Raw genomic sequence first — 27183 nt, 5'->3', positions numbered from 1 at the left:
ATGGTTGTATTCATTGAAAGTCTTATTTTTCAAATGTATCCATTCACACTCCTGCCAAAAATCTTCTAGAGCCCTCTTCAGAACCAGATATTATCAACGTCTTAAGAGTTAGGTAGACATAAAATGAACATTTCCATGATCAAAAGTAGTTTATAAACTGGAACAGGTGGAGGATGCCAACTTTTAGAAAGTTCTTTAATAAACACCGAGGCACAGGGGCTAATGACATCCTGACGACCTACCATATAATGGAACGTACAGACAGACAAACAGCTTCTTACGATGGCGTGGTAAGCGCTCTGAGAGCAGCGTTCAGTGCGCCACAGCAGGGCATGAACAAGCAAAGAAGTCCGCCTGGGACCCAGGAAAGGAGGCCGCAGCTAAGCCGAATTGTAGAGGCCCTACAGAAGGTGGCAGGAAGATGAGGAGGAGAGGAGGAAAAGGCAGCTAGAACAACAGATTCAAAGAAAGAAAGGTAAGAAACATGGTGGAGAAGCACGTGCGAACAGTGTAACACTTGCCGGAGCGCCGCCTGAGAGTGAAGGCTGTAAATAAAATCCCAGACCAAAGACAGGACTGGGAAAGCCTTCAAGCATTACTCAGCAAGAGAGAACTTCAGTGTGTTGTCAAGCACTTGATTTACAAGTTGCTTCTCGTGTACACCAGGCAGACAGTTCTCTGACTCGAACGCAGTGACAGGTGGCCTGGCAAAATAGAAAGTGTGACCAAGACTTCAGGTCACAGCAAACAAAGGGTCTAGTCGGCTAAAACCAAAAGCAGCAGAGCACCGAGCACCGAGCAGCACGGAAGTAAGAAGACTGGCAGGCAGTCTAAGTCCGAAGAGAGAGGCTGGAGGGAAGCATGGGGTGAAGAGCCCAGAAGACCCGCCACATGCCTGCGCACAGCAGCCCTGTCCGGAACTGGAATGGAGCAGGCGCCTGAGATGTTTCCTGAGGGATTACCAGGGCGGAGGACGCTTTCCCTGGCTGAGATCACCACCCGGATGACCACACCTGGCCACCTAATACCGGCAAAGACCGTCGCAAATACTGCCACAAGTCGTGGCAGGAGGAGAGGCAGGAGTCAGCAGCAGCTGTGAGACCGACAGGCCAAAGTCAGGAACCAAAGGCCGCGGCCACCACCGTTCCCTAACACAAACGGGCAAGTGTTTCCCAAACTTGCCTGAAGGTTTAAAAAAAATCCTGGGCTACTTATTTTAAAAATAAAACAAAACAAAGCAGATTCTTTTGCCTCAACCCAGACCAACTAAGATAAAATTCCCAGGCACAGAAGCTTGGTACTTTGTATATTTAATAAGCTGCCCAGTGGAGTCTTTTCAGGCACATTTGGGAAACTGTTACTCTAGAAGTTTCTACCAATACAAAATATTTTTTTTAAGTTGTAACCATTGGAATATTACTAAGTTACTGTTTCCTATAAGTGATGCAGTTGTCTACTTAGAAGTGCAAGCAGACTGACTGAAACATTATCAGAAACATGTATTGAGAGAAAAGCCAGTGAGGCCTCAAGATGGAAATGTCTGTTAGAGCACTGAATGTAGGAGTCCTGCTCTGGGCTGGAATTAAGAACTGAAGAAATCTATCCATGTCCAGGAGGATCACTTAAAAACCTAGAACTACGTGAAACATTCAGAGGGAGGGCACTGAAAGAGAAGAAAACACAGCTCGGAAGAGAACGCCAGGGAACACGGCGTCTGGTTTATCAGAGGCAATCAAAAGGTTTAGTGAGTAACATGTGAACATTCCATAACTGAACACTCTGCAGTCACTAAATGGGCAGAGAATGTAAGGAATATACAATACACTTGTATTAAACTTCTTCAGAGAAATAGTTTTTCCCTAAATCTGCACCAGGAGATCTCAGGCAACAACTCCCGATACATGTGAGTTAGTGGAGGTAATCACATTGCTGGCTCCTATGGATCCCTGTAATTCTCTGCACACATGGAAGGAGGGTATACATTCTCCAGGTCGGCTCTGATGGCCAGCTATCGGAATCAGGAGCGATCTAAACCGGACAGAGGCTGTGGGAAGTCATGACCGCTAGAGGAGACCGCTCATTTGAAGAAGCTGTTTGGGTAAGTCATTCATTTCTCTATGGATAGAACACTTTCGATCATCCCTGCTCTAAGGATTTTCAGGCTGGTTGGAAAAAAAATGCCGTATTGTCCATAAACTATACACCAATACTTTCTATGATGAGCATCCATCTTTTTAAACAGCTGGGTCCATTTCAAATGTTCTGCTCTCAAACTCAGCACTTTTGCAGCTGTAAATGCATTTAAGAATAAACAGTGAATCCAAATACCATAGTAGAGTGGGGGCAATGTTCAGATGCTGAAAAAGGAAATATTTTAAACATCCCGATCAACCTACTGAAAATGCTACCAGGATATCTCTAGCCTATTCCTTCTATCTCTCAGATGGCACCAGAAAGTCCACAGTTTCAGAGGAAGCACATTAGACAGTGAAGCAGTCAGCTGAGCTGTCAGTCAGGAGAACTTCAGGGCAATTCTTCTCCCCAGGCCTTCCCACCACAGGGACAGGGAGAGACAGGCACCCAGAGCTCTGCACCTGCCTGGCAAGACCTCTTCCAACTAACACTCAGAGCGACAGCACCCCGGCCTGCCTTCTGCCTTGGACACTATGTGGGGCTGATTCCAGCACAACCTTTGTTATAAGGTTATCACCCCATGCTTGTTTCACAAGAAATCCAAGACTCCTGTTTAGATTCTCATTCCTATAAAGCTCAGCAATACCTTCACATGACCCCGTCTCTCACTAGTCCTCACTCTCAAATCCTTCAACTTGTCTTCATAGTCCCCATCCCCAAAATCCCTTCTCTGGCAGAGAATCCTCATCTCCGAGTCTTACTTCACCTTCTTGCCTGGGAGAAAACCTGGCTTTCCCTGAGGGCCCAACCCCTCCAGCTCTAACCACCCCCCCACCCCCGCCCCACAGCCATTCAAGACGCAGCTGCTTTCTCTCTCCCACTCTCAAACTGCTGGGTCTCCAGCTGCAGATACGTGCTCCAGAATCTCACCGCCACTCCCAGATCATTTTCCCTTTTCCTTAAAACCCGTTTTGAAGGTCATAGCATCAGACCAAAACACTAAACATCCCTCTGTAGTGGAGTCCAACATTACAACGGCCATAATTCTTATTGAGTTCAACATCCACATAGAGTTGACCCTTCCCATATGCTAGTTACAGAGGGCTGAATGGTGGCCCCCAAATATATGTCCAATGCCCTGATCTCTGGAACCTGAGAATATTACTCTATATGGCAAAAGAGTGAATACTACCTCCTATGGCAAAATGTAATTAAGTTAAGTATCTTGTGACCAAAGAGCTTATCCTGGATTATCTGGGTGGGCCCATATGCAATTACCTGTATCCTCATAAAATAGACACACAAAGAAAAACAGAAAGAAGAAGAGGAAATGTGACCAATGAGGCTGTGACTGCAGTGATGTAGTCTCAAATCAAGAAAAGCCAACAGCCACCAAAAGGGAGAAGAGACAAAGAAGGGTGTGATGGTTAGTTTCCTGTCAATTCACTGGGCTACAGGGAGCCCAGATATTTGTCAGACATTATTCTGAGTGTTCCTGTGAGGGTCTGTAGATGGGATTAACCTAGACTCCCCTCCCTGCTGTAAGTGGGCTTCAGCTGATCAGTTTGAAGAGCTGAATGGAAAAAAAAGGCCAGCCCTCACCCAAACAAGAGAGTATTCCTCTGGCCAATCTTTGAACTAGGACACTGGCTTTTTCCTGCCTTCGGACTTGAATTGCAACCTCTGCTCCTCCTGGGTCTCGGGGCTGCCAGCCTCCAAACCCAGACAGGAACTACAGGAACTACATGATCGGTTTCTACTGGTTTTCAGGACTTCGGACCCAAACTGGCTGTACGCCATCAGCTCTCCTGGGACACTGCTCACTGACTCAGCCTGCACATCCAGAGACTTGTCAGCCTCCATAACGGCGTGAGCCAATTCCTTATAATAAATCTTTAAATGTAAATATATGTAATATACACATAGGTCTGTTTCTCTGAAGAACTCTAATACAAATGGATTCTTCCTTAGAGTCTCCAGAGAGAGGGTGGCCCTGCTGACATCTTGATTTCAAATTTGTGGTGTCTGGAACTATGACAGAATAAACCCCTGCTTTAAGCTACCAAGTTTGTAATAACAGGTTCAGGCAGCTGCAGGAAAGTTACACACTGGTCTTCCTTGAACTCACCTTCAACAACCTTTCCCTCACTCCACCTCGGCCACCAGCCTCAGAGTCACATCCTGGAACATTTGATTGTCAATTGCTGCACATCACCTAACATCTCAACTTCAAGTGCTCTCTCCTCATACAAACTTCTGTCGAGCTCACTCCTTCAATGCTGGCAGGTCCACGACCACACTGAGCCCACCGCCTTCCCAGAGTTCCGTATCTAACCTCCTGGCCTCATTTCTCCTTTAACCAACTTATGGTCCATTATCATATTCATTTCTTAACTCCACGGCCCATTCTTATATTCATTTCTTTGCATACTCTCCAAACCCTCTTGCCAGCCCTCTTCCTTTGTCATGCTCTCTGTCGAAACCCCAACTTCATCCACTCTGCTCTTTACCCTCTACACTCTGGGGAAGTAAATACACAACTATGCTTACGGGTCTGACTTTGAATTTATAACCACCAACCTCAAGTTAGTCATTCCAATCTCAATTTAAATGTCACTTCTTCAAAAAGGCTTTCCCTGACCAGGTTAAAAAAAAACACAAAAAACAGCTTTATTGAGATATAATTTACATACCATAAATAGCTCACCCTTTTAACATTACAATTCAGTAGTTTTCAGGATACCGAGAGAGTTGCACAACCATAACTAGTATGTCATTTCAGAACATCTTCTTCACCCCAAAAAGAAATCCAAGCCTCATTGGCAGTCACACCTCATTCCTCCCTTTCCTCAGCCCTTGGCAACCATTTCTCTTTCTGTCTCTCTGCATTTGCTGATTCTGGACATTTCAGATAAATGGAATACTACAATATGTGACATTTTGTGTTTGTCTTCTTTCACTTGGCATAGTTTCAAGGTCCAACTATGTTTTAGCATGTATCAGTACTTCATCTCTTTTTATTGTCTAATAATATTCCATTATATTGACACACATTTTTATCTATCCATTTATCAATGGACCAATATTTGGATTATCTCCACCTTTTAGCTATTTTGAATAACGTTGCTATGAACATTCATATATGTGTTTGTGTGGCTATGTGTTTTCTCCCAAAGGACAATTCTCAGTTCTCCGCTGGGAGCACTGGGCCACATCATAACTCTGTTTAACATTCTGAAAGGGGCACCTCGGTGGCCTAATAGGTTAAGCATCCGATTTCAGCTCAGGTAATGATCTTGCAGTCTGCATTTGAGCCCTCTCCCTCTCACTCCCCCCACCCCTCACTCTCTGTCTCCCTCTCAAAAATAAATAAACATTAAAACATTTTTAAAAAACAAACATTCTGAGGAACTACCAAACTGTTTTTTTCCACAATGGAAAATTTTTACATTCCCACCAGCGGTGGGTCGGGGTTCCTTTGCTTCATATTCTCATTAACACTAGTTATTGTGTTTTTCTCATTGTAACCATTATAGTGGATATGAAGTGGCATCATGGTGGCTCTGATTAGATATTTCCCTAATGACTAACGAGGTTGAGCATCTTTTCATGTGTTCATTTCTATATCTTCTTTGGAGAAATGTGTATTCATATCCTTTACCCATTTCCCCCCCAAAGCTGCCTTCCTTTTTTGTCATTGCAAAAACACACGACAGAAAACTGACCATCTTACTCAGTGGTATTAAGCATATTCATGCTGCTGTGAAACAGGGCTCCCGACCTTGTTCATCTTGCAAATCTGAAACTGATTACACAACAACTCTCATTCTTTCTCTTCCCCCCCGCCCCCCCCCCCCGCCCCCAGCCCCAGCTCCTGGTAAAGACCACTCTACTTTCCCTTTACCCAGGCTTAAATTGGGCTACTTGGTGGTTTTGTTGAGTTCTAAGAGTTCTTTATAATTCTGAATATGAGTCCCTTATCAGATAAATGATTCCAAGTATTTTCTCCTTTTCAGTGAATTGCCTTTGTACTTTCTTGTTGGTGCCTTTTGAAGCAGCAGCTTTGTAATTTCAATGAAGTCCAATTTATCTATTTTTCTTCAGTTGCTTGTGCTTTTAGTGTCACATCTAGGAAGGTGCAGCACACCCTGATGTCATGAAAATCTATGCCCATGTTTTGTTCTAAGAGTCTCCTGGTCTGAGCTCTTACATTTAGGTCTCTAATCCATTCTGAGTTAATTTTTTATATGGTATAAGGTAGGAGTCTGGCTTCACTCTTTTGCATGTGGATATCCAGTTGTCCCAGCACCATATTTTGAAAAGACAATTTTTCTCCTACTGAATGGTCTTGTCACCTTTATTGAAAATCTATTGACAATAAATGTAAGCGTTTATTTTTGGACTCTCAATCCTGTTTAATCTATACATCTATCCTCATGCAAGTACTACACTGTCTTGATTACTGTTTTATTAATGATATACGTTTTGAAGTCAGGAAGTATGAGTCATCCAACTGTGTTCTTCTTTTTTAAGATTGTATTGGCTACTTTGGGCCCCTTGCATATCCACAGGCATTTAGGATCAGCTTATAGGGTTATGCAAAAAAGCAGCTGAGGATTTCATGCAAATTGCATTGAATTGTAGATAATTTTCAGGAGTGCTGTCATCTTAACAATATTGAGTCTTTCAATCTATAAATGTGTAGGTTTTTCTATTTACTTAGGTCTTCTTTAATTACTTTCAATGATGTTTTGCAGTTTTCACTGTACATTTGCTATACAGCAAGTACCTAAAAGAATTCGTTAAGGGAGTCCCTGTCTACTGGCTTTTATTTCCTCTGTGTAGTACGAAAGGAGCTCATCCTTTGAGAGAGAGGGAAGAGTGGGGGTAGATGATATTTAACAAATGGAGTTTTTATTTCTATACAACTTTGACCATTTCCAAGAATGGAAAATAAGGTGATCAGAGCAATGTAACAGGACTGCACTGTTGAGAATCAGTATGAAGTTGGTGATCACGAATTTATGGTAATACTAGTCCATTTTATATGGACTTTTATATGGCTTTCTCCAGAAGTACTTAGGAGAAAGCAGATAGATTTAACTCATCCATGAATTTAGTCATAGAGATATAGACAAAAAGTTACTGGACAAAGTTGTTTATGGTAAGGAGAAAAGAAAAACGAGAGGACTGAGTGAAAGCAGACAGGTCAGTGGAAGAGAGGTTAAAGGTCTTACGGATGGTCTTAGTGAGAGCTGAACAAGTCAGCTGGCATGACAACGGGTATCAACACAGAATGGACTGTCTAAGTCAGCGGTTTCGAAGTGGAGCAGATGGAGTTGGTGGAAGGGTCCCCAGTGTAAGTGAGGAAGTGGATGTCTGCAGCTCAGCACAGGAGAAGACAGTCAGAGTTGAGGAAGTCAAGAAAATGTGTGGCCAGGATCTTAAAAGATCTGACTACACAGATACTGAACCCAGCCAAGAGGTAACCACAATTCTGGTACCAATCCACACAGGGGTGAAGGAAAATGACCAGAAAGTCAGGGGATAACTGCCAACAGGAAAGTAGAAGGGGGCTGGAGTTAAAATGGGATGAGCCTCAGGCAGTATCCTGCTTATCACTGTTGACCCAAGAGATTCGGGGCGTGATGAGCCAGAAGTGGAAGGTGGAAAGCAAGGAAGAAAATAACAAGCTAGGGCAGGATATGCAGAAGTCTAAGGTGACTCTCAGCAACCCCTGTCCTCATCAAACCCTCTCCCCTTTGAGTGTCATTGGAACCTGCGAATATGATGGACCATCACTCCTTTGACTATGTTACGGGGACATGACCCTGCTGCATTGATCTAATCAAATGGGCTCTTTAAAAGGAGCGTTTTTTTTTCTGGCTAGTTGCAGACGAGAAAGTCGGGGACATGTGCTCCAGCTGGCCTGGAAGAAAGCAAAGGTCCATTATGTAAACTGCATATGGGGCCACATGGCAAGGAACTGAGGTGGCCTCTGAGGAGAGTCATCCCTGGCTGGAAACTAGCAGGAAAATGGCGACCTCGATACCACGTCTGCAACAAAACGAACTCTGCCAACAACTGGAGAGCTGGCAAGAGGACCCCCGGTCCTGAGGATAACCACAGCCTCAGCTAACACCTTGAATTCAGCCCAGGAAGACCCAGGGCACAGAATCCAGGCATGTCATTGCCTGGACTCCTGCCATACAGAAACTAAAATAACAAATTTCTGTTTTCAGCTGTTAACTTTGCGGTAATTTATTATGCAGTAACAGGACACTAAAACAGTGTCCATGAACAGTTTACCCAGGAAATCCCAGCTCATGAATGTCGTCCCTGCATAAAGAATAGTGCCCCCTTTCACTGTCAGGTAAGTCTGCTTTGCATGATAAATTATACAGCCACCCTAACAACAATTTCACTTCCCAACCCCTTAAAACCCACAGAGAATAAATAGCCACCACCTGAAAAGGAGGCAGGAGAAGGGGAGCTTCCAGAGGACAGCCAACCTCAATTAAGAAAGGGGGTGAAAGAAATGTTGCAAGAAGCAGTAAAAGTGAGGGCAACTTGCTGATTAAAGCAGTGTTTTTATTTGGGGGCGGGAGAGCACGCATGTGCAAGCCAGGGAGGGGCAGAGGGAGAGAAAGAATCCCAAGGAAGCTCCACACTCAGCACGAAGCCCAGCTTGGGGTTCAATCTTATGACTGTGAGATCATGACCTGAGCTGAGATCGAGTCAGACACCTGACTGAGACACCCAGGTGCCCCAGGAGCAGCAGTTCTAAAGGTACTTGAGACGTGGAGGGCTGTAGGAAGGACGGGGGTGGGGGTGGGCAACGAATCACCAACTGATCACAATGGGAATGGAGGGCCCATGCAAAAGAGTAAGGCCAGAAAGCTTCAATGGTGCTAGTGACTAATGAAAACGAGGTGGGCGCCATGTGGACGTGGTTTCAGCAGCTCCTCTGACAAGTGGGCATTTAGCCCAATGCCCCACTCACAGATTTTGTTTGGAATGTCTTCATGTATTTGTCTTACCTCATGCTCTAACTTGCCACAAGGAGGGATATTGCCCTGTACCTTTGAAAAAAACAATCCTCCTAAAAAGGAACCTCCATGCACTGTTGGTGGGAGATGAGCCAGTGCAGCCACGGTGGAAAACAGTATGGACGTTCCACAACAAGTTAAAGATAGGATTCTTATATGATCCAATAATTCCACTACTAGGTATTTACCCAAAGAAAACAAAAACATTAATTCAAAAGGATAACACACATCCTACATTTATTGTATCATTATTTACAACCATTAAATTTTGGAAGCAACCCAAGTGCCTATCAATAGATGAATGGATAAAGAATATGCAGTATACAGATATGATGAAATATTACTCAGCCATAATAAAGAATGAGATTTGCCATTTGCAACAACATGGATGGATCTAGAGAGTATAATGCTATGTGAAATAAGTCAGAGAATGACAAATACTATATGATTTCACTCATACATGGAATTTAAGAAACAAAACAAATGAACGGGGTGGGGGGAGGGGAAGAGACAAACCAAACAAGACTCTTAACTATGGAGAACAAACTGGTGGTTACCTGAGGGGAGGCGGGCGGGGGATGGGGGCGGGGGGGGGGGGAATGAATGAGATAGACGAGGGGGATCAAGAGGACACTTAAGACGATCACCGAGTAAGGTATAAAGTTGTTGAAGTAGCATATTGTACCCCTGAAACTAAAATAACACTGTATGTTAACTGCACTTGGATTTTAAAAATGAATTTTAAAAAATTTTAAATCCTCCTGCCTAGATTTACTCTATGTACAAAGGAGTTATTTAATTATGGTGTGATTATTTGGAACTGGGCAGAAGCATACCAAGAGGCATACCTTTTTCTCACTGAATGCATATTCTCTCAGAATTCACGAGATGTGAGGACACCACACCAGTCACATGAGAATTAAATACGGCTTCTGACAAAGGTCCTGGTCTATGACAGCAGCATATGCCCTGCGCGGTTAAGGTAAATGATTTAATCTCGCTAATGCCCAAACAAGTGTACTAAACATATGTGTGTTGCCTGTTAATATTTATTTTTTTAAAAAGAAGCAATAATATTAACACACTGCTAAACAAATCCAAGTACTTCCTCATTTATAGATTTTGAAGAGAAGAAACTTTGTTCAGAGGTGGAGTCTGCCCTCTGCTGGGAAGAAAGGTGAAATTTCCACACATATTACGTAACTGCCTCTGAGGCACTCAACCAACAAATGGTAGCTGTGCTGCAAGTGTATTTGGATAAACACACACCCACTTCCTGCCAAGTGGAAATCAGTCAAATACTTCTTGGTAAAGTGAAGACCAGGGTGAGCAGAGATCTGAATGTCAGGCACAGGGAATGCCAAGAAATGGCTTCTTTCTAGCCTTCCTCGTATATCCAGAAAGCGTTAAGAGTCTCCGTTTGGGAAAATGGAAAAGTTCCAGACAGATGGCGATGCTGGCTGGACAATACTATGAATGTGCTTAATGCCAGCGAGGTGGACACCTAATGTTACACATATTCACAGTAATTGACAGAAAGTGAAAGGTGAGAGATAGAGGAGGAGGAAGAAGAGGAAGAAGAGCAGGAAGAGGGGGAGGGAAGAGAGGGAAGGATGCATAAAGTAAATCAGAAGAGCATGTATGCCTCAACCAAGGAAAATGAAGGTCAGGGTTAAGATCATTTAACAGTGATTAAAAACAACACTATATTTGAAATACTTTAAAAGAATCTTCAAATCTGAATCATTTAAATAAGGGGAATAAAATTCCCAGTAAATATTATACTAGTTATTTTAACAAAGTACTCTTTTAAAAAGTATAACTTAGTAGAAAAACAGGATAGTCTCTCTGGCTGAATTAACCACTTAACAGAAATCCTTGCTCAGGGCGTCAGGCTTTCTCCCAAGCGGCAGACTGCATGCACGGCTGGACAGACTTGTCTGCATGTCCTTCCAGTCATCCACGTAACAGATACTTACTGAGCATTAACTATAGGCCAAGAATTATTTCCAAACATCACTCACCACACCACACATGCTCCTTGTGATGGGACCTTACCCCCACCACTGCCACCAGCATCCTCTCCCTCCCCCAAGCTGGACCGGCCCTAGGGCCTTGATCCTGTAACCAAGAGAATTTGGCGGAATGCGGCTGCGTCACTTCCACAGCCCAGGCAGGAAAGGCCTGACAGATTTCACCCAGCACTCCTGGAACACCAGTTCTCCAGACACCTCCTCCAGGGACGCTCTCTGAAAACACCGCCACCATGCTGTGGAAAGCACAGGGCACGTTCAGAGGCCACACTGGTGACTCCAGTCTACCTAAGCATCCCAGGGCAGACACTGGCCAAGCGAGTGAAGAAGCGCCCACCCCACCCCCCGCCCTGGATCTCAGTCACCCAGCAAAGGCCTCGGAAGTCATGGAGCAGAGAAAACCCAGCCCCCTCTGCCCTATTCAAACTCCTGACTCCAAACCCGTAGCTGTAATAAAATGATTGTTTTATGTCACCAGTCTTGGGGTGGCTTATTCTATAGCAACTGAAATACTGTACACGCAGGCCTCCTGATGGCAAGGTTACTTGAAATACGACCCAAGAACCTCAGAGAAGATGACAAATATATCCTTGCAAACTGGGATATAAAAATCAATACTGATTACATGGCCTGCTGTCTTGTTTCCCTGTGGAGGACCTTCTCTGGAGGACCCCACCAGGTCACTCTCTGCCCTTCCCTCTTCGGACCAGACTGGTGGGCTCTAGAGAAGTAATGAACATGCTCGCACAGCCTCTTTCCCTCCCTTGTTTGCTGGTATCTGCAAGCTCTCCAGAAAGCATACCTTCTTCTCTGCGCCCAGAGCCACGAGCTTCCAGGCTCCGCTCCCTGCTGGGAAGGCCCACCTTAGGTTGGCTCATACCCAGTTCGGGGGCTACTGGTAAGTCCATTACTTCCTCACAGTTAAAACCACCTTCTCAAACAGACTACCATGTGCCCAACTCCCGGCTGCAATTGTGAGTGGGGGAAAAGGGAAGTGAGATTAATTGAGTCTCCTAAAATCCTGCTAAGAACTATTAGAAAAAAGTCTTATGGGGACATCTAGGAGGCTTAGTTGGTAAGCATCCAACTCATGATTTCAGCTCAGGTCATGATCCGGGGGTCATGGGATCAAGCCTCACATTATGCTCTGCACTGAGCGTGGAGCCTGCTTGGGATTCCCTCTTCCCCTCTCCTCTGCTTGAGCTTTCTCTCAAATGAGAAGGGGAGGGAAAGGAAGGGGAAAAGGGAAGGAAAAAAGGGAAGGGAAAGGAAAGGGAAAGGGAAAAAGGAAAGGAAAGGGAAAGGGAAAAAGGAAAGGAAAGGGAAGGGAAAAAGGAAAGGGAAGGGGAAAAGGAAAGGGAAGGGAAGGGGAAAAGGAAAGGGAAGGGAAGGGGAAAAGGAAAGGGAAGGAAAGGAAAGGAAAACAAATGTTAGGAAGAGATATTTACTGACAGCTGTCTATACTCTCTGTCTCCGTGTCTCTACCCTCTCCCTCTTGCACCCACGTGGGTCAGGTTTTGTCCCCAGCACTCCACAGAAACGGTGCTTGCAAGACCACCTCCACATTGTTAGATGAGGGACCACTTCTCAGTCTTCTCCCCTGACTGTCACAGCGCTGGACACAGAGAATCACTCCCTCCTCCTGAAACCCCCCTTCACACATATTCCAGAACACCACCCTCTTCTGGCTTTCACCCTGCGTCACCGTCCACAGGCTCCTCTACTCTGAGGTCTCTGAATGATGATCCCTGAGGGCAGTTTTCATTCCTCTTCTCTGCTCTCCTTTCTCCTCTAGCTCCAGTTACTCACTTCGTGGTACTTATTGTTCAGTCGCATGGCTTTAAATGTCAACCGCTGCCATGACCCCCAAGCGGACATCTCTATCTCAGACTTCTTTGTGTCTAGACCCATAGGAAATGGCCTACTCAACAACTCCATATTTCTAGTAAGCAACTTAAAACCAGCTGAACTGAATTCCCAGAGTGAACTCTCAGTCCTAACCTGTACATGTAGTCCATCCACTGTCCTGTCTCAGCTGATGACAATTCCATCCGTCTAGCTGTTGAGGACAAATCATCACTCCTGTCTTCTCACAAGCCACATCCAACCCATTAGGCAGATTTACAAAGTAAATCCTAGTCCGACCCTTGTCACCACCTCCACTGCTACCATCCTACCGTTATCTTATTTCGATTACTGCAATCATCTCTCCCGAAATGGTCTTTCTGCTTCTATCTTTTCCTCCCACTTTACTCTTTACAAGTTATCCAGACTGATCATTTTAAAAGATAAATCAAGCCATGCCATTCCTCTACTCAAAATTCTATAAAGACTCAAATTCTGGGGTACGTGGGTGGCTCAGTTGGTTGAGCGTCCAACTATTCTTTTCTAGTGTTTACTTATTTTAAGAGAGAGAGAGAGGCAAAGAGAAAGGGAGAGAGAGAATTCCAGCAGTGTCTGCACTCTCAGCACAAAGCCCAACACTGAGTTCGATCTCACAAATCTCACAAATCGACCATGACCTGAGCTGATATCAAGAGTTGGATACTTAAGTGACTGAACTATCTAGACACCCAGAGCACCTGACTCCTAAATTAGGCTCCAGTCATGGTCTCGGGATCCTGGGATCAAGCCCTGTGTCAGGCTCTGTGCTGACTTTGGAGCCTGCTTGGGATTTTCTCTCCCTCTCTCTTGCCCCTCCCCTGCTCATGTTCTCGTTCTCTTTCTCTCTCTCTCTTTCTCTCTCTCTGTCCCTACCCTGCTCATATTCTCTCTCCCTCTCTCCTAAAAGAAATTAAAGACTCCTCATTCCACTAGTGTTAAGGCCAACATACTAATTATGGTCAGCAAGGCCCTTGTGACCCTCTGTCCTCCTCCTACTCACTTCACTCTGGCCATATAGCCTTCTCTGCTGTTCCCTGAACTCAGGAGCACACTCCTGCTTGCAGGATTCATGCTGAAAATGCCTCCTCTTCCCCAGATGTCTACTATCAGACACCAAAGACTCTGTTCGAATCTCACTTTCTCACCAAGGCCTCTATGACCCTGTACTCCAGATTCTGCTTTCTGATTTCTTGCTCATTTGCAAGTCTAGTATACATTGGCAGAGGGGCTCTGACCCATCTACCAGGTACCCAGCCCCCTTTCATTTAAGGGTGTCTGCCTCTACTAGTTCCTTTGAAGGTCATTCCATGTGGCCAATGTCTAGTGGGAGCAGGAAGGGTAAAGAGAGGATAAGACACATCTGCTTTAAACAGCCCTGACCCAGAAGTAACAAGGATCACCTGCAAACAAATCCCACTGGTGAGAACTAGTCATATGGCCCCGTCAGGGTGCAAGCAGGATGGGCGAGATCATCTAGGTCCAGGTCCAGGAAGGAAAGCAAAACACGGATATAGGTCAGTACTTCTGATCACAAAATATCTGTTTCCTCCCATTTCTTACAAATAAAACACACTCAAACCTCTCCAAAAAGGAAATGTGAAGTCCCATCCAGTCAGTGCATCTAAAGACAAGTCCAGGACATCTGGGTCTATCACAGTCTTCTTCATCAGGATCATGTGTAGCTCCAAATGATGGCCCCTATGAATGGATCGGGCAGACTTTCCATGCCCACCCTCCCCAGGCCCAACACACATGGAGGAGCACAGCACAAGGTTCTTCCTTATCGACTGTTCTCCTTGGCAAAGTGGGCTCTGGCATGCCCTCCCGAGAGGCCGCACAGCCTTCACAGCCCACCTCTTTCCAGAGCAAGTTCTGGGTCCTCAGAAAGTAGCCTTACAATTCAAATAGTCAGGGGCTTGTTAAATGCAGGCTCCTGGTTCCTTTGCCAATATATAAGTCCCTTAAAAACTTAGGAGGCTTTTGATCTGTTTGATTCCAGTCAGTTTCATGTGCCAGTAACTGCACACAAAGTCCTTTCTTGGACATAATTCTTAAGCCTGATTTATGTCTTCGCCTCCATTCCTTTTGCTTTGAACTAACAGAAGCCACCTGGAGACCATATGAAACAATAGGTCAGCAGTTTCCAACTTTGGCTGCACGACAGAATCACTTGAGGGAACTTTTTAAAAACTGTCTTGTCTAGGTTTCGTGTACCTCTGACCCATTAAATCAGAAGCCATGTAGGTGAGGGCAATTCTGATGAACAGCCAAGAACGGGAACTCATGCCCTGATCTGATCTTTGCCATAAAACTAAGTCATTCTTCTTTGACTGAGAAGGCTCACTGGGCCTCTGTTGCTCGAAGCCTTTCTCAGCTCTCCCCTGGTGCTCTCCAGGGTCTACCAGCAATCTGTTTTTCTTGTCCCTGCTCCAACTGCCAGAACTTTCCCTGTTCCCTTTCACTTTTTGCTCAAAAACTAGACAATTCTTTCTTCAGTTCATCTCTTTCTTACAATACCTAACAAAAGACAGTCAACACACACTCATGTTTCATCCCTTTCCAACATTTGACCCCGAGCTCAGGTGGTGTGAAGTCGGCCTTCTAAGTTATCCAGGACGACAAATTTCCCCAAATGGTCACCACTGCATAACACAGGTTTCTTGTCCTCCCACCTCCAATGCTGGTGTCCTCATTCAGGCTGCCTGACTGCTAAGCCAATGACACAAATCTCAAGCTTTTTCTTTAACAGAACTCTACTTCCAACACCAGCTACTACACCCAAAACTAAAACCTCAGTAGCTTAACACAAAGTCTCCCTCTTGCTCCATCAAAGTCAAGCAGGTTAGCGGGATATTCAAGGACCCGGTTTCCTTTCATTTATGGTTTCATCTTCCTCTGGGTCCTAATGAGGTGCTCCCCACTAAGCTGGCAGCGAGAACAGAAAAGGCCCTCAGCTCTTAATGGTCTTATTGTGGGGAGGCACAGACTACTCTGTTCACATTCCACTGGTGACTACTATTTACATGGTTCTTCTTAGACACAGGGAAGCTGAGAAATGTAGTCCAGATGTGCATCCAGCAAACATGGCAAAAGAGCAATGTCAGTGAGCCCTACTGGTCTCTTTCACACCCCTTAAAACTCAAGCCCCACAGGGCAGGAATCTTTGTCTGGTTTTGTTTGTAGATGTACCTCATATGCCTACTGTGTGTAGGAGTTCAAATAATATCTTTTGAATGAATAGTGAATGCACAGACAAATCACCATGTGACATTTTTTTCTAAAATAAAGTCAAATGAATGGATTGATGCCTGAAAGAATAATGAATTACATTGCATAGTTACTTAGACAAAACAGTAAACAAACTTTTGGAAAAATCAAAATAAACATCCAAGCACCAATATAACGCCTATCAAATCTACAATGCAAATTCATATACAAACTTGTTTAATGCACACTAAATTTGTCCCTAGTGAACACAGAGAAATAATTATTCAAATACTAGTATAAACACAGTGACAAGTGTCAAAGAAATTACTATTAGTTACACATCTTTTTGTTAGTGGAAACTTCTTTACCCACATGAGTCTCAAAATTCACTCAGATCTTCCTCAAAGAGCGAGGGTATTGCACATACAGAGTTCTAATCCTGAAAATAAGTTACACACATACACACACACTGCTAAAAAAAAAACTTTACCAGGATGCATCGATCACACATAATGCACATACTCATCAAAATTCAGAACAGATAGCAGCTTCAAAATGATGCATGCCTATATCCATGGTTCTTCTTGAAATCTTAAATCATTAAAACAAAAATAAATAAAATAAAATAAACAACAGAGCTGAAATAAAAATAACGGCAAATGGGGACATGACTCACTACACTAGAGTGTTATGAGAATCAAGCAGAAATAGAAGAATTCACTTGTGATTTCTGTACTTTATGTACACCTTAACACAATGAAATGAATTCAACAGAGCACAGGACAAACTGCTCTGTAAATAATAAAGCAATATTCAGTCACTTATCTTTAAAAACTGTAAAATTCCCATTTCTAAAAGGGTTATAAATTAGCTAAATGAGCAAGTTCAAACTAAGATGAACAAGTTCCTCATTCTCTCTCTTTTTTTTAATGTTTGTTTATTTTGAGGAAGAGAGAAACAGAGTGCAAGTGGGGGGAGGAGCAGAGAGAGAAGGAGACACAGAATACAAAGCAGGCTCTAGGCTCAGGCTCTGAGCTGTCAGCAGAACTTGATGCAGGGTTCGAACTCATGAACTGTGAGATCATGACCTGAACTGAAGTTGGATGCCTAACTGAGCCACCCAGGAGCCCCAACTTCCTCATTCTCTACCCGGACATGTAGATGAGAATTGTCAAAAGAAACATCCCAGTGAATCCAATCATTACAAAAAGTAACAGAGCAAAGAGCTATCTCAGTGCTGAGAGCTAGACTCTACACAAAAAACAGTGGGAAAAACATTAACAAAACATTTACCACCAAGTGACCCTTGTACTTTAAGAAAGGGAAAAGGAACAACTTAAAAATCTATAAATTATCTCTATTTAATGAAAAAGGGAGGAGACTACTACATTATCTTTTTATTTCCTTTGCTTGTTTAATAAATTTTAAATAATCACTCCTCAACCAAAACAATACTAGAATTGACGACACAACAAAACCCAGGATAGGATGCTCAGTTTAACAAAACTTTTATGGTTAAGTGTAACTAAAAACCTAACTGATAAAAACAAAAATGATCTCTAACACGTCAGAGATGTAGGAAGTAAAGTGTCACGTGGATTGAAAAAAAAATTTTTTTTAACAAATCCCTGATATGAACTTACTTGCTTTTGTTCTTGGTTGAGTTTTAAGAAGGCTAATTAGAAAAAAAGGGGGGGGGGGACCCTGATTATTGAAGCTTTCTAAATACTTAAAGTCCAGTAGGATGACCAAGGGTAAGAACTTAAATTCTGAATTATACTTACGATGCTCTATATTGTTCTACCCTTCAGCAAGCCAACCAATCAACAAATGAAAACCAGAGGGAAAAGTTTTTAAAACAGTTTTTTGGAAATAGAAGTATGGCATTTGTAGGGTGGAGGTCCCTGTGTGACTCAGTTCTGGTTGAGTATCTGACTTCGGCTCAGGTCATGATCTCATGGCTCATGAGTTCAAGCCCAACACTGGGCTCGGTGCGGTCAGCTCGCAGCCTGCTCTGGATCCTCTGTCCCCCTCCTTCTCTGCCCCTCACCCAACTCATGCTCTTGCTCACTCTCCTTCTCTCTCTCTCTCTCTCTGTCTCAAAAATACACATTTAAAAATATGCCATTTTTAAAACTCTGAAAATAAATTGAGAGAAGGGAAGAAAAATGATTGATGCTAAGCTTGTTACGTGATTTATAAATGTTATAGGAAAATCATACATCAACCTCCACCCAAGTATTGTTATTTAAAAGACTTTACAAATAAGGACAATGATGTGGCAGCTGTAAAATACAGTATTTCCCCAACTTCAGAGAGACAAAAATTTAACCCCTTTATTTCATGCAACTTTCTTTGCAACATTTAAACCCTACAGACATGAAGAAAATATGCTTTAAGAAAAGAATTTTCAATCTTATGTAAAGCTCAGAGAGTACGTTTTGGGGGAACATCCCTTGCACAATTTTAAACTAAGAGACACTTTCCACTTACTTTTCCATTTCAACTGTAATAACATCTCTATCTCCTGGAACTTACAAAACTCTGCTTTTAAAGTCAAGTGACGAAGCGCAACATACTTGCAGCCCATCACGAACGCTGGCTCTAGGGTCTGATTGCACCACGTCCTTATCTGTTAGGCATCGGTCAGGAGACCAGCCTGGTGCCGTTACTGATAAAGGTTAATACTGATAAAGGCTAACAGCCGGGGGGGACACAGACTGGAACACAGAGCAGTTACCCAAGAGGAATGCTCCTTCATCTGGTGTTGGTTGCTGTGAGGGCCGCTGGCATGGCCACGCCAAAAGCAGTTTTGGCAGAGCTGGTAGTTGTGGCACTGCTGGCACCGGTACCGGAAGCCCATCATACTCTCACACCGGCAGTAGGAGCACTCGACGGGATGGAAGACTTGCGGGGAGCAGACGCAGGGCACGGAGGGTGGGGCACGGGAGAGAGAAAGAAGGTATTTTGATTTGGAGAACAAAGTTAATACAGTGGAAAACCAAATCTGATGTAAAAAAGCAAAGGTGAAAACAAAATTAAACCTGAAAATTCTAAATTGTCTCCTGGTTAGCTGAATCTGCCATTTACTAGAATAAAGGGGAAAGACAAGAAATGAGGAAGGCTTTTCAAGTTACAATATTACGCTCCAGGGGTGCCCGGGTGGCTTAGTCAGCTAAGCATCTGACTCTGGATATAGGCTCAGTCTGTGAGGTCATGGTGGGGACATCGAGCCCCCTGTCAGCTCCACTGTGAGCATGGAGGCTCAGGGATTGTCTCTCTCCCTCTCTGCCCCTCCCCTGCTCGTGTGCTGCATGTGCTCTCGCTTGCTCTCTCTTTCAAAATAAATAAATAAACATTCAAGAAAAGAATATTACACTCCAATCCACATTAGAAAATAGCCAATTTCTTTAAAATGAGACTCATTCTTCTCAAAATCCAGATAAATATGTAAGAAGAGAGAAGCCTTCAGGCCAAAATTTATTTTTCAAACCTGCTGCTTTTTTAAGCGATTTATCACTGTCAGCTATACAGATATTTGTTTCCTTTACTAACACCTATAACGGCCTGTTACAGGTCACTGTTACTGGAAAATGGTATTTTATACAGTACCTTCAACTGAAGGCCTTCAAATGTTGGCAGAGTTAAATGCTACCACATACCTGGGCACAAGCGGTTACTGGTAAAAAAGTAAGGCTAGACACATTACCATGTTAGTTTTAGCTAAGAGTTCCGAGTAACAGAACAGTAAAATAAAGTGCTCTAGACCAACGAAGTGGCAGTGATTTGGAGGAAGGGCAACTCAGGAACCTGTCACCCTCCTCTGCACTCACACAGCACCTCGCCGCATGAAAACCTGCCTAGCAGCAGTCAGGATGCACAGAGACTGCTGGGATCTCTGACAGCCCGAGCGTCCAGCTCACCGGGTGGGAAGTGGGCAACGCGTAACTGCCTAGTACGTACAGTTGTTTATTCTTTTAAGTGTTGGTAACATAACTGTTCCCTCTGGCAATCCAATTCTGAACTCAAGAAATGGAAGTCGATAGGAAAGAGGTATATAGTATTCAAATCTTCATTTGAATAACTTTCTAGCACTATGTATACACATTCCAATCTTATCTCAAGAATAAGAATTTTTGAGGGCGCCTGGGTGGCTCAGTCGGTTAATCATCTGACTTTGGCTCAGGTCATGATCTCACAGTTGGTGAGTTCAAGCCCCATATCAGTTGAGCTAGAGCTCCCTCAGGGGAGTCCTGCATCTCTCTCCCTCTCCCTCTGCCCCTTGCTCATTTGCACCCTCTTTCTCTCTCTCAAAAAAAAAATAATAAGGATTTTTGGTCCTGTTTCCAAAAATGTACACCAAGACTCAAAAGAGAGAGAGAGAGAGAGAGAGAGAGAGAGCGTGCACTTGGTGAGGAAAACAATGTAATAAGATCATTAAAGACTATACGAAATAAAATCGGGAATGAACACTCCAAAGGACATACATCCTCTAAGGAATTCAAGCTTTTTGTCATCAATATATTTCTTAGGAATAATGAAAGTGCTAATAAGAATCTGTGCTCCAAATTAAACCTGTGCAGCCTAGTAAAGTTCCACCAGAGAACACTACTCTCAAATCAGTAGGAAGCGAATGTCCACATAGTCAACATCAGCACACCAGCATTTATAACTCTATAATAATCTTCAGTTAATACTAAATAACACATGTATATTAATATTAAGTTATCAAGTACATTCTGATAACCTTGGCTGAACACGTATGTCTCTATTATTTTTTCCTTCTCTTCTACACCAGTCAAGAGCCATACTTCTATGAGATAGTGTAAGGGGTTGCCCAGCTGGGAAGGAGAGAGCCAGAACGAGGAAAGGATCATCTAGTTTACTGAGTCCATTACAGATAAGATGAGGTTTTGGTAAAAGTATTCTTTTCAGAAGAACACATCATGTTGTATCTTCTGATATATGATATGCTTGGATTAATAAAATAGAAAAAGTGCAACTATTGCTTAAGCAAATAGATATCTATCCTTAAAAATAGTAACTTCAATATGATCCCAGGGATGAATTTCATAGAAAGGGCCCAAACAACAACAAAAATACCATATAGAAATACCATAATTTAGAATTTACTTCCCACCATAAAAATAAGATATGTAGCTAAATGTTATTGTGATAGATAACATGTTTTATTTTTAAGATATTTCAATGAGTTCATACTATTCCTCTGTTGCTGAGAAAAATATCACTAACCTCATAAGAATGTAGTCAATAAGTAATACAGTGTATACAAAGTCACAATAAAATGTTCACATTGATAACAAAAATCAGAACAAAAAAGATTCTATTTGGTATAGCAAATACAAAATGGTTTCATGAAAACAAATTGAATATGAAAGTACTGGGGCGCCTCACTCAGTTAAGCGTCCGGCTTCGGCTCAGGTTATGATCTCACAGTTCATGGGTTCGAGCCCCGCATCAGGCTCTGTGCTGACAGCTATCTCAGAGCCTGCAGTCTGCTTGAGATTCTGTACCTCCCTCTCTCTCTGACCCTCCCCTGCTCGCACTGCCTCTCTCTGTCTCTCAAAAATAAATAAAAACATTTTTTAAAGATTAAAAAAAAAAAAGAAAGTACTAAAACAATTCAGGTTAAAAGTATTGCCTCCAAAAGAACTAATAATACTAGAATAATTTAACAGTATAACTCTCTATCCAAAAATCTTGTTAAAAAATTATTTAACTGTTTTAGTTTAGTCAAGAGATTCTAGACCTTTAAGAAAATAATCCTGAATCTAAGGAATCTGTGAACTGAAGCCACAGTGGGGCAATAGGCCGAGAGATTTAAAAACAAAAGTTGTGGACAGGACAGAAAGAAGACGAAAAGAGTGTGGAAGTCGAGTTCATTCTTATAAAGAGAAAAAGGACTCTGCTTTTTAGCACCTCCCACTTGTTACTGATTCTCTTTTATGAAATAAGATACAGGCAAGAGCCTGGAGAAGAAGGAGGCAGATTACATAAAAATTTCAGCCTTTCCTTTAACAAACTCAGACAACCTAAACAAGGAGATAAATGGATAACAACAGAAGAAAAAAGTTAAGAAGTTACTAAGAGATAACTATCATTTTAAGCCAAACAGATTTAATCAAATTCCTGGAAAAAATACCAAGAGAAATTCAAGGTAAGAAACAGTAAAGGAAGAAAGTGAAGATGTATGAAGTACCAAATCCTATCGTAGCTACTCTCCTTTAAACCATTCTAAAAGCATTATCATTTCAGTGGAAGATACTGCATATATTCAATGTTTTAGAACTATGAGTTTTATAAATTAAAGGAAAAAAAGAAAGTCACAGGTAGATCAGGTTGGCTCAAGTAGAAAACCGCCACCTGAAATCTCAGGGGGGAAAGCCTAGAGTGTGAACCACAAAGTTTTATGACCTGGTATTACTACTTCTTCTTACCCTAAGTAAAAAGTCCCCCTCCCCTACTTTTCTTTAAGAAATAAATATCCCTCGGGGTGCCTGGATGGTTCAGTAGGGTAAGTGTCTGACTTCACCTGAGGTCACGATCTGGTTTGTGGATTCAAGCCCCGCATTGGACTCTGCTGACAGCTCAGAGCCCGGAGCCTGCTTCAGATTCTGTGTCTCCATCTCTCTCTGCCCCTCCCTGCTCATGCTCTGTCTCTGTCTCTCTCTCAAAAGTAAAATAAACATTAAAAAAATAAAATGTAAATAAATAAATTTGAAACTTAAGAAAGAAATCCCTCTTTTGAAAGCTAAAATCACAAATTCAAATGACAGTGACAATAAACAATTATCATTTTGAATGGTAATAGCTAAGGACATTACAAATACTATCCGTTCATGTACTTCCTACAGCACAGGAAACTGGACGACAGAAGTTCTGCTTACCATTCTCGACATGGGCAAGCCTATGAATGAGAGGTAGCCAGACAAGGCACTGGGGGGGACGATCGGCCATCATTGTGTCTAAAAACATATTTAGCATTATCTTTTTCTGTGAAGAGAAGAAAAACAAACACACTTTATATTATTAATGAATTCCAAAATTAGGTTGACCTAGAATTCTCCCAACCAAGTTGTAATGAATTCCATGTGAGATTCTATAGCAAAATACAATACTACTTTACATTACTAGAGACACTGCAACACACTATATGTCACTACAATATTCAAATGCATTTCCACATACATTATTTTGAGTCTTAAAACAATTCCATCAGGTAAATAAGTTAGGTATTATTACTATCTTCATATTACAGATGAGAAAATAAAGGCGCATTTGTATGATTTGTATCCTACCCAAATCAGACCCAAAGCCAGGACTGCAACTCGGGTGCCCTTCAAGCTACTATTTCCATTAACCAGCCAGGGAAACAGGATCTCACACCGTATTAAAGAACACCACCAGTGAGGGACGCTGGGGCGGCTCAGTTGGTTAAGTGTCTGACTCTTGATTTTGGCTCAGGTCATAATCTCACTGTGGGATTAAGCCCCAAGTTTCTCTCTCCCTCTCTTTCTGCTCCTCCCCCATGTGCGCTCTCTCTCACGCTCTCAAAATAAATAAATAAATAGATAGTTTCTAAAAATCAGTGAGAGCAGAACTACTCCATTTATTGTTCACCCTACCTCCAGCATTTTATAACAGTGATGTGCTATTGCTAAATAAATACTAAAGTGAGGGGCAAACATTCAAACATCATTTAACAACTTTCTTATACAGAAAGAAAAAAATAAAGGGCAGAATTATAAAGTAATTTGACCAAGTCACGAAGACAGTTACGATAGGGAAGAAATTAGAGCCTCAACATCCAATGTCCATCACCACCACGCCCGTTACAGCATCTCCTTAGCTAGGCTGCATTTTTCTGTTCTATCTTTATCTCTCTCTTTTAAACAAATACATGCGAAGTTTACACTGTATGTGAAACACTGGTATAATTATATTTCACTGGGTACAGAAAATCAGAAAACAGTTCAGAAAAAATAGTCATGAAATGTAGATAGAACAGATTATTTAAAGGTTTCAAATGAATGAATTTTCCTTATTTCCTCTAACCCACAAAGCACCTTTCCTGCTCCAAAGAGAAAGAAAACAGGAGGAAAGAGGAGAGTGACGTACAGCTAGATGAGAGAGCTCTAGAACTGTACCCTGGACACCAAGGCCCCACTGCCAGCTCTATTCCTAAGGAAGGGCAGAGACAAAAGTGTGGACACAGGAGAGCAGGAGATGCAGGCCCAGTAAGCAGGGCTTCTCTAAGCCCTGGTCCCACCATTCAAAGGCAGGGCAGGGACTGAGGACGGGGAGCATGTGGACAGAAGGCCCCCAAAGGCACCCAGAGCTTCATCTCTTTCCCAAGTTACTATGTTCTCAGTCCCACCACCTTTTCTTGAAGTGAAAAACAGGGTATACAAAATGGAGTGTTTCCCCATAAAACTTTAAAATACTTTATCTCAGGAAGGAAAAAAAATAAATTGATTAGAGCTGACTCAAAGATTCTGCCAGTGTATTATAAAACAAGTGATTTTTACCACTAATCTGTTCACCACAAATTGGAAGTAGGAAGTGAAGGTGTGTGGTGGTCAGTCGGGATGGCAGCCTCCAGCATTTGGGTCTGATGCACCATGACACCTTCACGGTGACGGTTCCGTCATGCCAACAGGACACTGCAGACTCACCTGTGTATCTTTTGGGCAACTATGAAAATCTCAGTTTCACTGTATGTAAACTGGAGATCATTCTTACTGAGAATAAGCTTTTAAAAAAAGAAACTGGTAAATAGGGAACAGAAAGCAGAGGATAAAGAAGATGCTGGAGCAAGAAAGGCTTTTGCAATAAAAACTCAAAAGAGGGGAAGGAATATGAAGGAAAGCCTCAGATCCAGGACAGAAAACTGGAGGCCAACACTGAATCGAGGGAGGGAAGGGGTGAACAAGAGGGCCGGATGAGGGTGATGAGAGTAAGAACCTGTCATCCGAAGGCCCTTTATAGATACCTGTGTGTGGGTGAAGTTTGAGAAAGACCTACTCAGTTAGGCTAAGTAAAATTTCCCAAAGTGTTTTCCATCTCAGACATCCAAGTCCCTAACATTTCTGAGACCTCAGTGGGTCTCAGAGGAATGAGTGAACAACATGAAAAACAAAACTGGAAAGTCACCAAACGTTTGAATGGAGGTCCAGATGTAGAAAAATGCCTTTTATAACGGATATGCACATTAACGGTAACAAAGCCAAAAAAATGAAAAGTGTCCACGTAACATTACTGAGAAAGAAGATATTAGGAGGTTTTTTTAGCTACTAAAAGGTAGTAATCAAAAATTAAATGTACGTTTTAATTAGTATTTTATATTTTATATCTAAGTTATTATTTTATATCTAACATTAAAATTAATTTTTATAAGTCTACCTATAAACCAAATGCTACTTTCTCTAAAAAGTTTTGACTCACCAATCACGGAGGTTTCTGTTTTAGCCTTCGAGATGAAAAGGAACAATTATATGTGACATCTCAGAAGACCCTGACAGAAACGCTCAGGGTCAATCTACAAACGTTGTTCTGCGGTCACACTGTAATGTGAAGTCCTCCAAAAGCACGAGGAATGAAACCAGAAGAAGTGTGTCCCAGGACTCTGTCTTCAATAAACCATGTGATTTTGGGAAAATCGCTGAACATTCTGGTTTCAGTTTTCTCATCTATCAAAGGGTAGAGCAGTAGTTCTTTTTTTTTTTTTAATGGTTTTTATTTTTGAGAGAGAAACAGCATGAGCAGGGGGTGGTCAGAGACAGAGGGAGATACAGAATCCGAAGACAGGCTCCAGGCTCTGAGTTGTCAGCACAGAGCCCGACACGGGGCTCGAACCCATGAACTGTGAGACCATGACCTGAGCCGAAGTCCGATGCCCATTTAAGGAGGTCTCAAAGTGTGTTCCGAAGCTGCCCTGTCGGTCCCTAAAACATTTTCAAGGAGTCCCTGAGGCCAGAAATATTTTCACAGGACTCTCAAACATTATTTGCCCTTTTCAAGCTCACCCTCTTACAGGTGTGCAGGGAGCGCTGCAGAGGCGGCACTCTCACAGCCATCTGGAAAAGCTATTAACGCACTCTTCCCTTTCCCAGCTCCTCCCTGCGGGAGGCCAGATTCCTCTCTATCCTTTAACCAAAACAACGTATCACAACAGACTGAATGGATAGGAAGATAGGACAATCCAGCTATCTTCAACCGAGCCAAATACTAAAATGACTTGCAGAAATGTAGAACCATGGCATTCTTCTTGTTAAATATTTTTGTTTTGGAATATATGGCTATTTTTCATAAAAATATATTATTTAAGATGTAACAGGCTTCTTATTGTTATTTTTAAATGACAATATCTTTAATTCTCAATTTTAATTTCCAGTATAGAAAAATTAATAGAAATAGCCCACATGAACAAAAGCTCCTTGGGGTCCTCGATAATTTTTATCGCAAAGAGGTCCTGAGGCCAGGAAGTTTGATGGCCTGAGACCAAAGTGCTTGAGAGCTGCTGAGATGGACGTCCCAGCTCAAACTCCTGTGACCGAGTAAGTAACTGTGGAAAGACACGTTAGCTCTTTTTCTCCTTTGCTGCTTTATTTTGTTTTCTATCCTTGAGTTGAACACATTCTTTAAATTTTTCCCTATTTTTAAAGCACAAATCCTTCCCACAATTCTCATTTTTCTGTTTTTCCCTCTAAATGTGTATATGATTCTATGTAATTATGTACATAGGGAAGAAAAATATATAATGTTTTTTCACTTAACTTAAAAAAAAAACTACTGTTCTGCTACAAGGTCTTCATCTCTAATCGTTTTAACAGCTGCTGATCCACTGAGCAGAGACC

At 42.5% G+C, this 27183-nt stretch overlaps 1 protein-coding gene across 15 annotated transcripts in view; it reads right to left on the bottom strand.

Moving 5' to 3' along the window:
• Nucleotides 1-27183, bottom strand: part of DTNB (dystrobrevin beta) — a 219178-nt gene that overhangs the window by 127393 nt on the left and 64602 nt on the right. For all 15 annotated transcript variants that reach the window (XM_029938167.1, XM_029938175.1, XM_029938162.1 and 12 more), the window contains 2 exons: nucleotides 23215-23320; nucleotides 19047-19213 (listed from right to left, as the gene is read on the bottom strand). In XM_029938167.1, the coding sequence (XP_029794027.1) occupies nucleotides 19047-19213; nucleotides 23215-23320 (273 nt within the window). The remainder of the gene's footprint in view (nucleotides 1-19046; nucleotides 19214-23214; nucleotides 23321-27183) is intronic.

The sequence above is a fragment of the Suricata suricatta genome, chromosome 4 (assembly GCF_006229205.1).
Source record: "Suricata suricatta isolate VVHF042 chromosome 4, meerkat_22Aug2017_6uvM2_HiC, whole genome shotgun sequence".
Taxonomy (NCBI): Eukaryota; Metazoa; Chordata; class Mammalia; order Carnivora; family Herpestidae; genus Suricata; species Suricata suricatta.
Note: the sequence above shows the minus strand (reverse complement) of the source record. Positions and strands in the feature narration are given on the sequence as shown.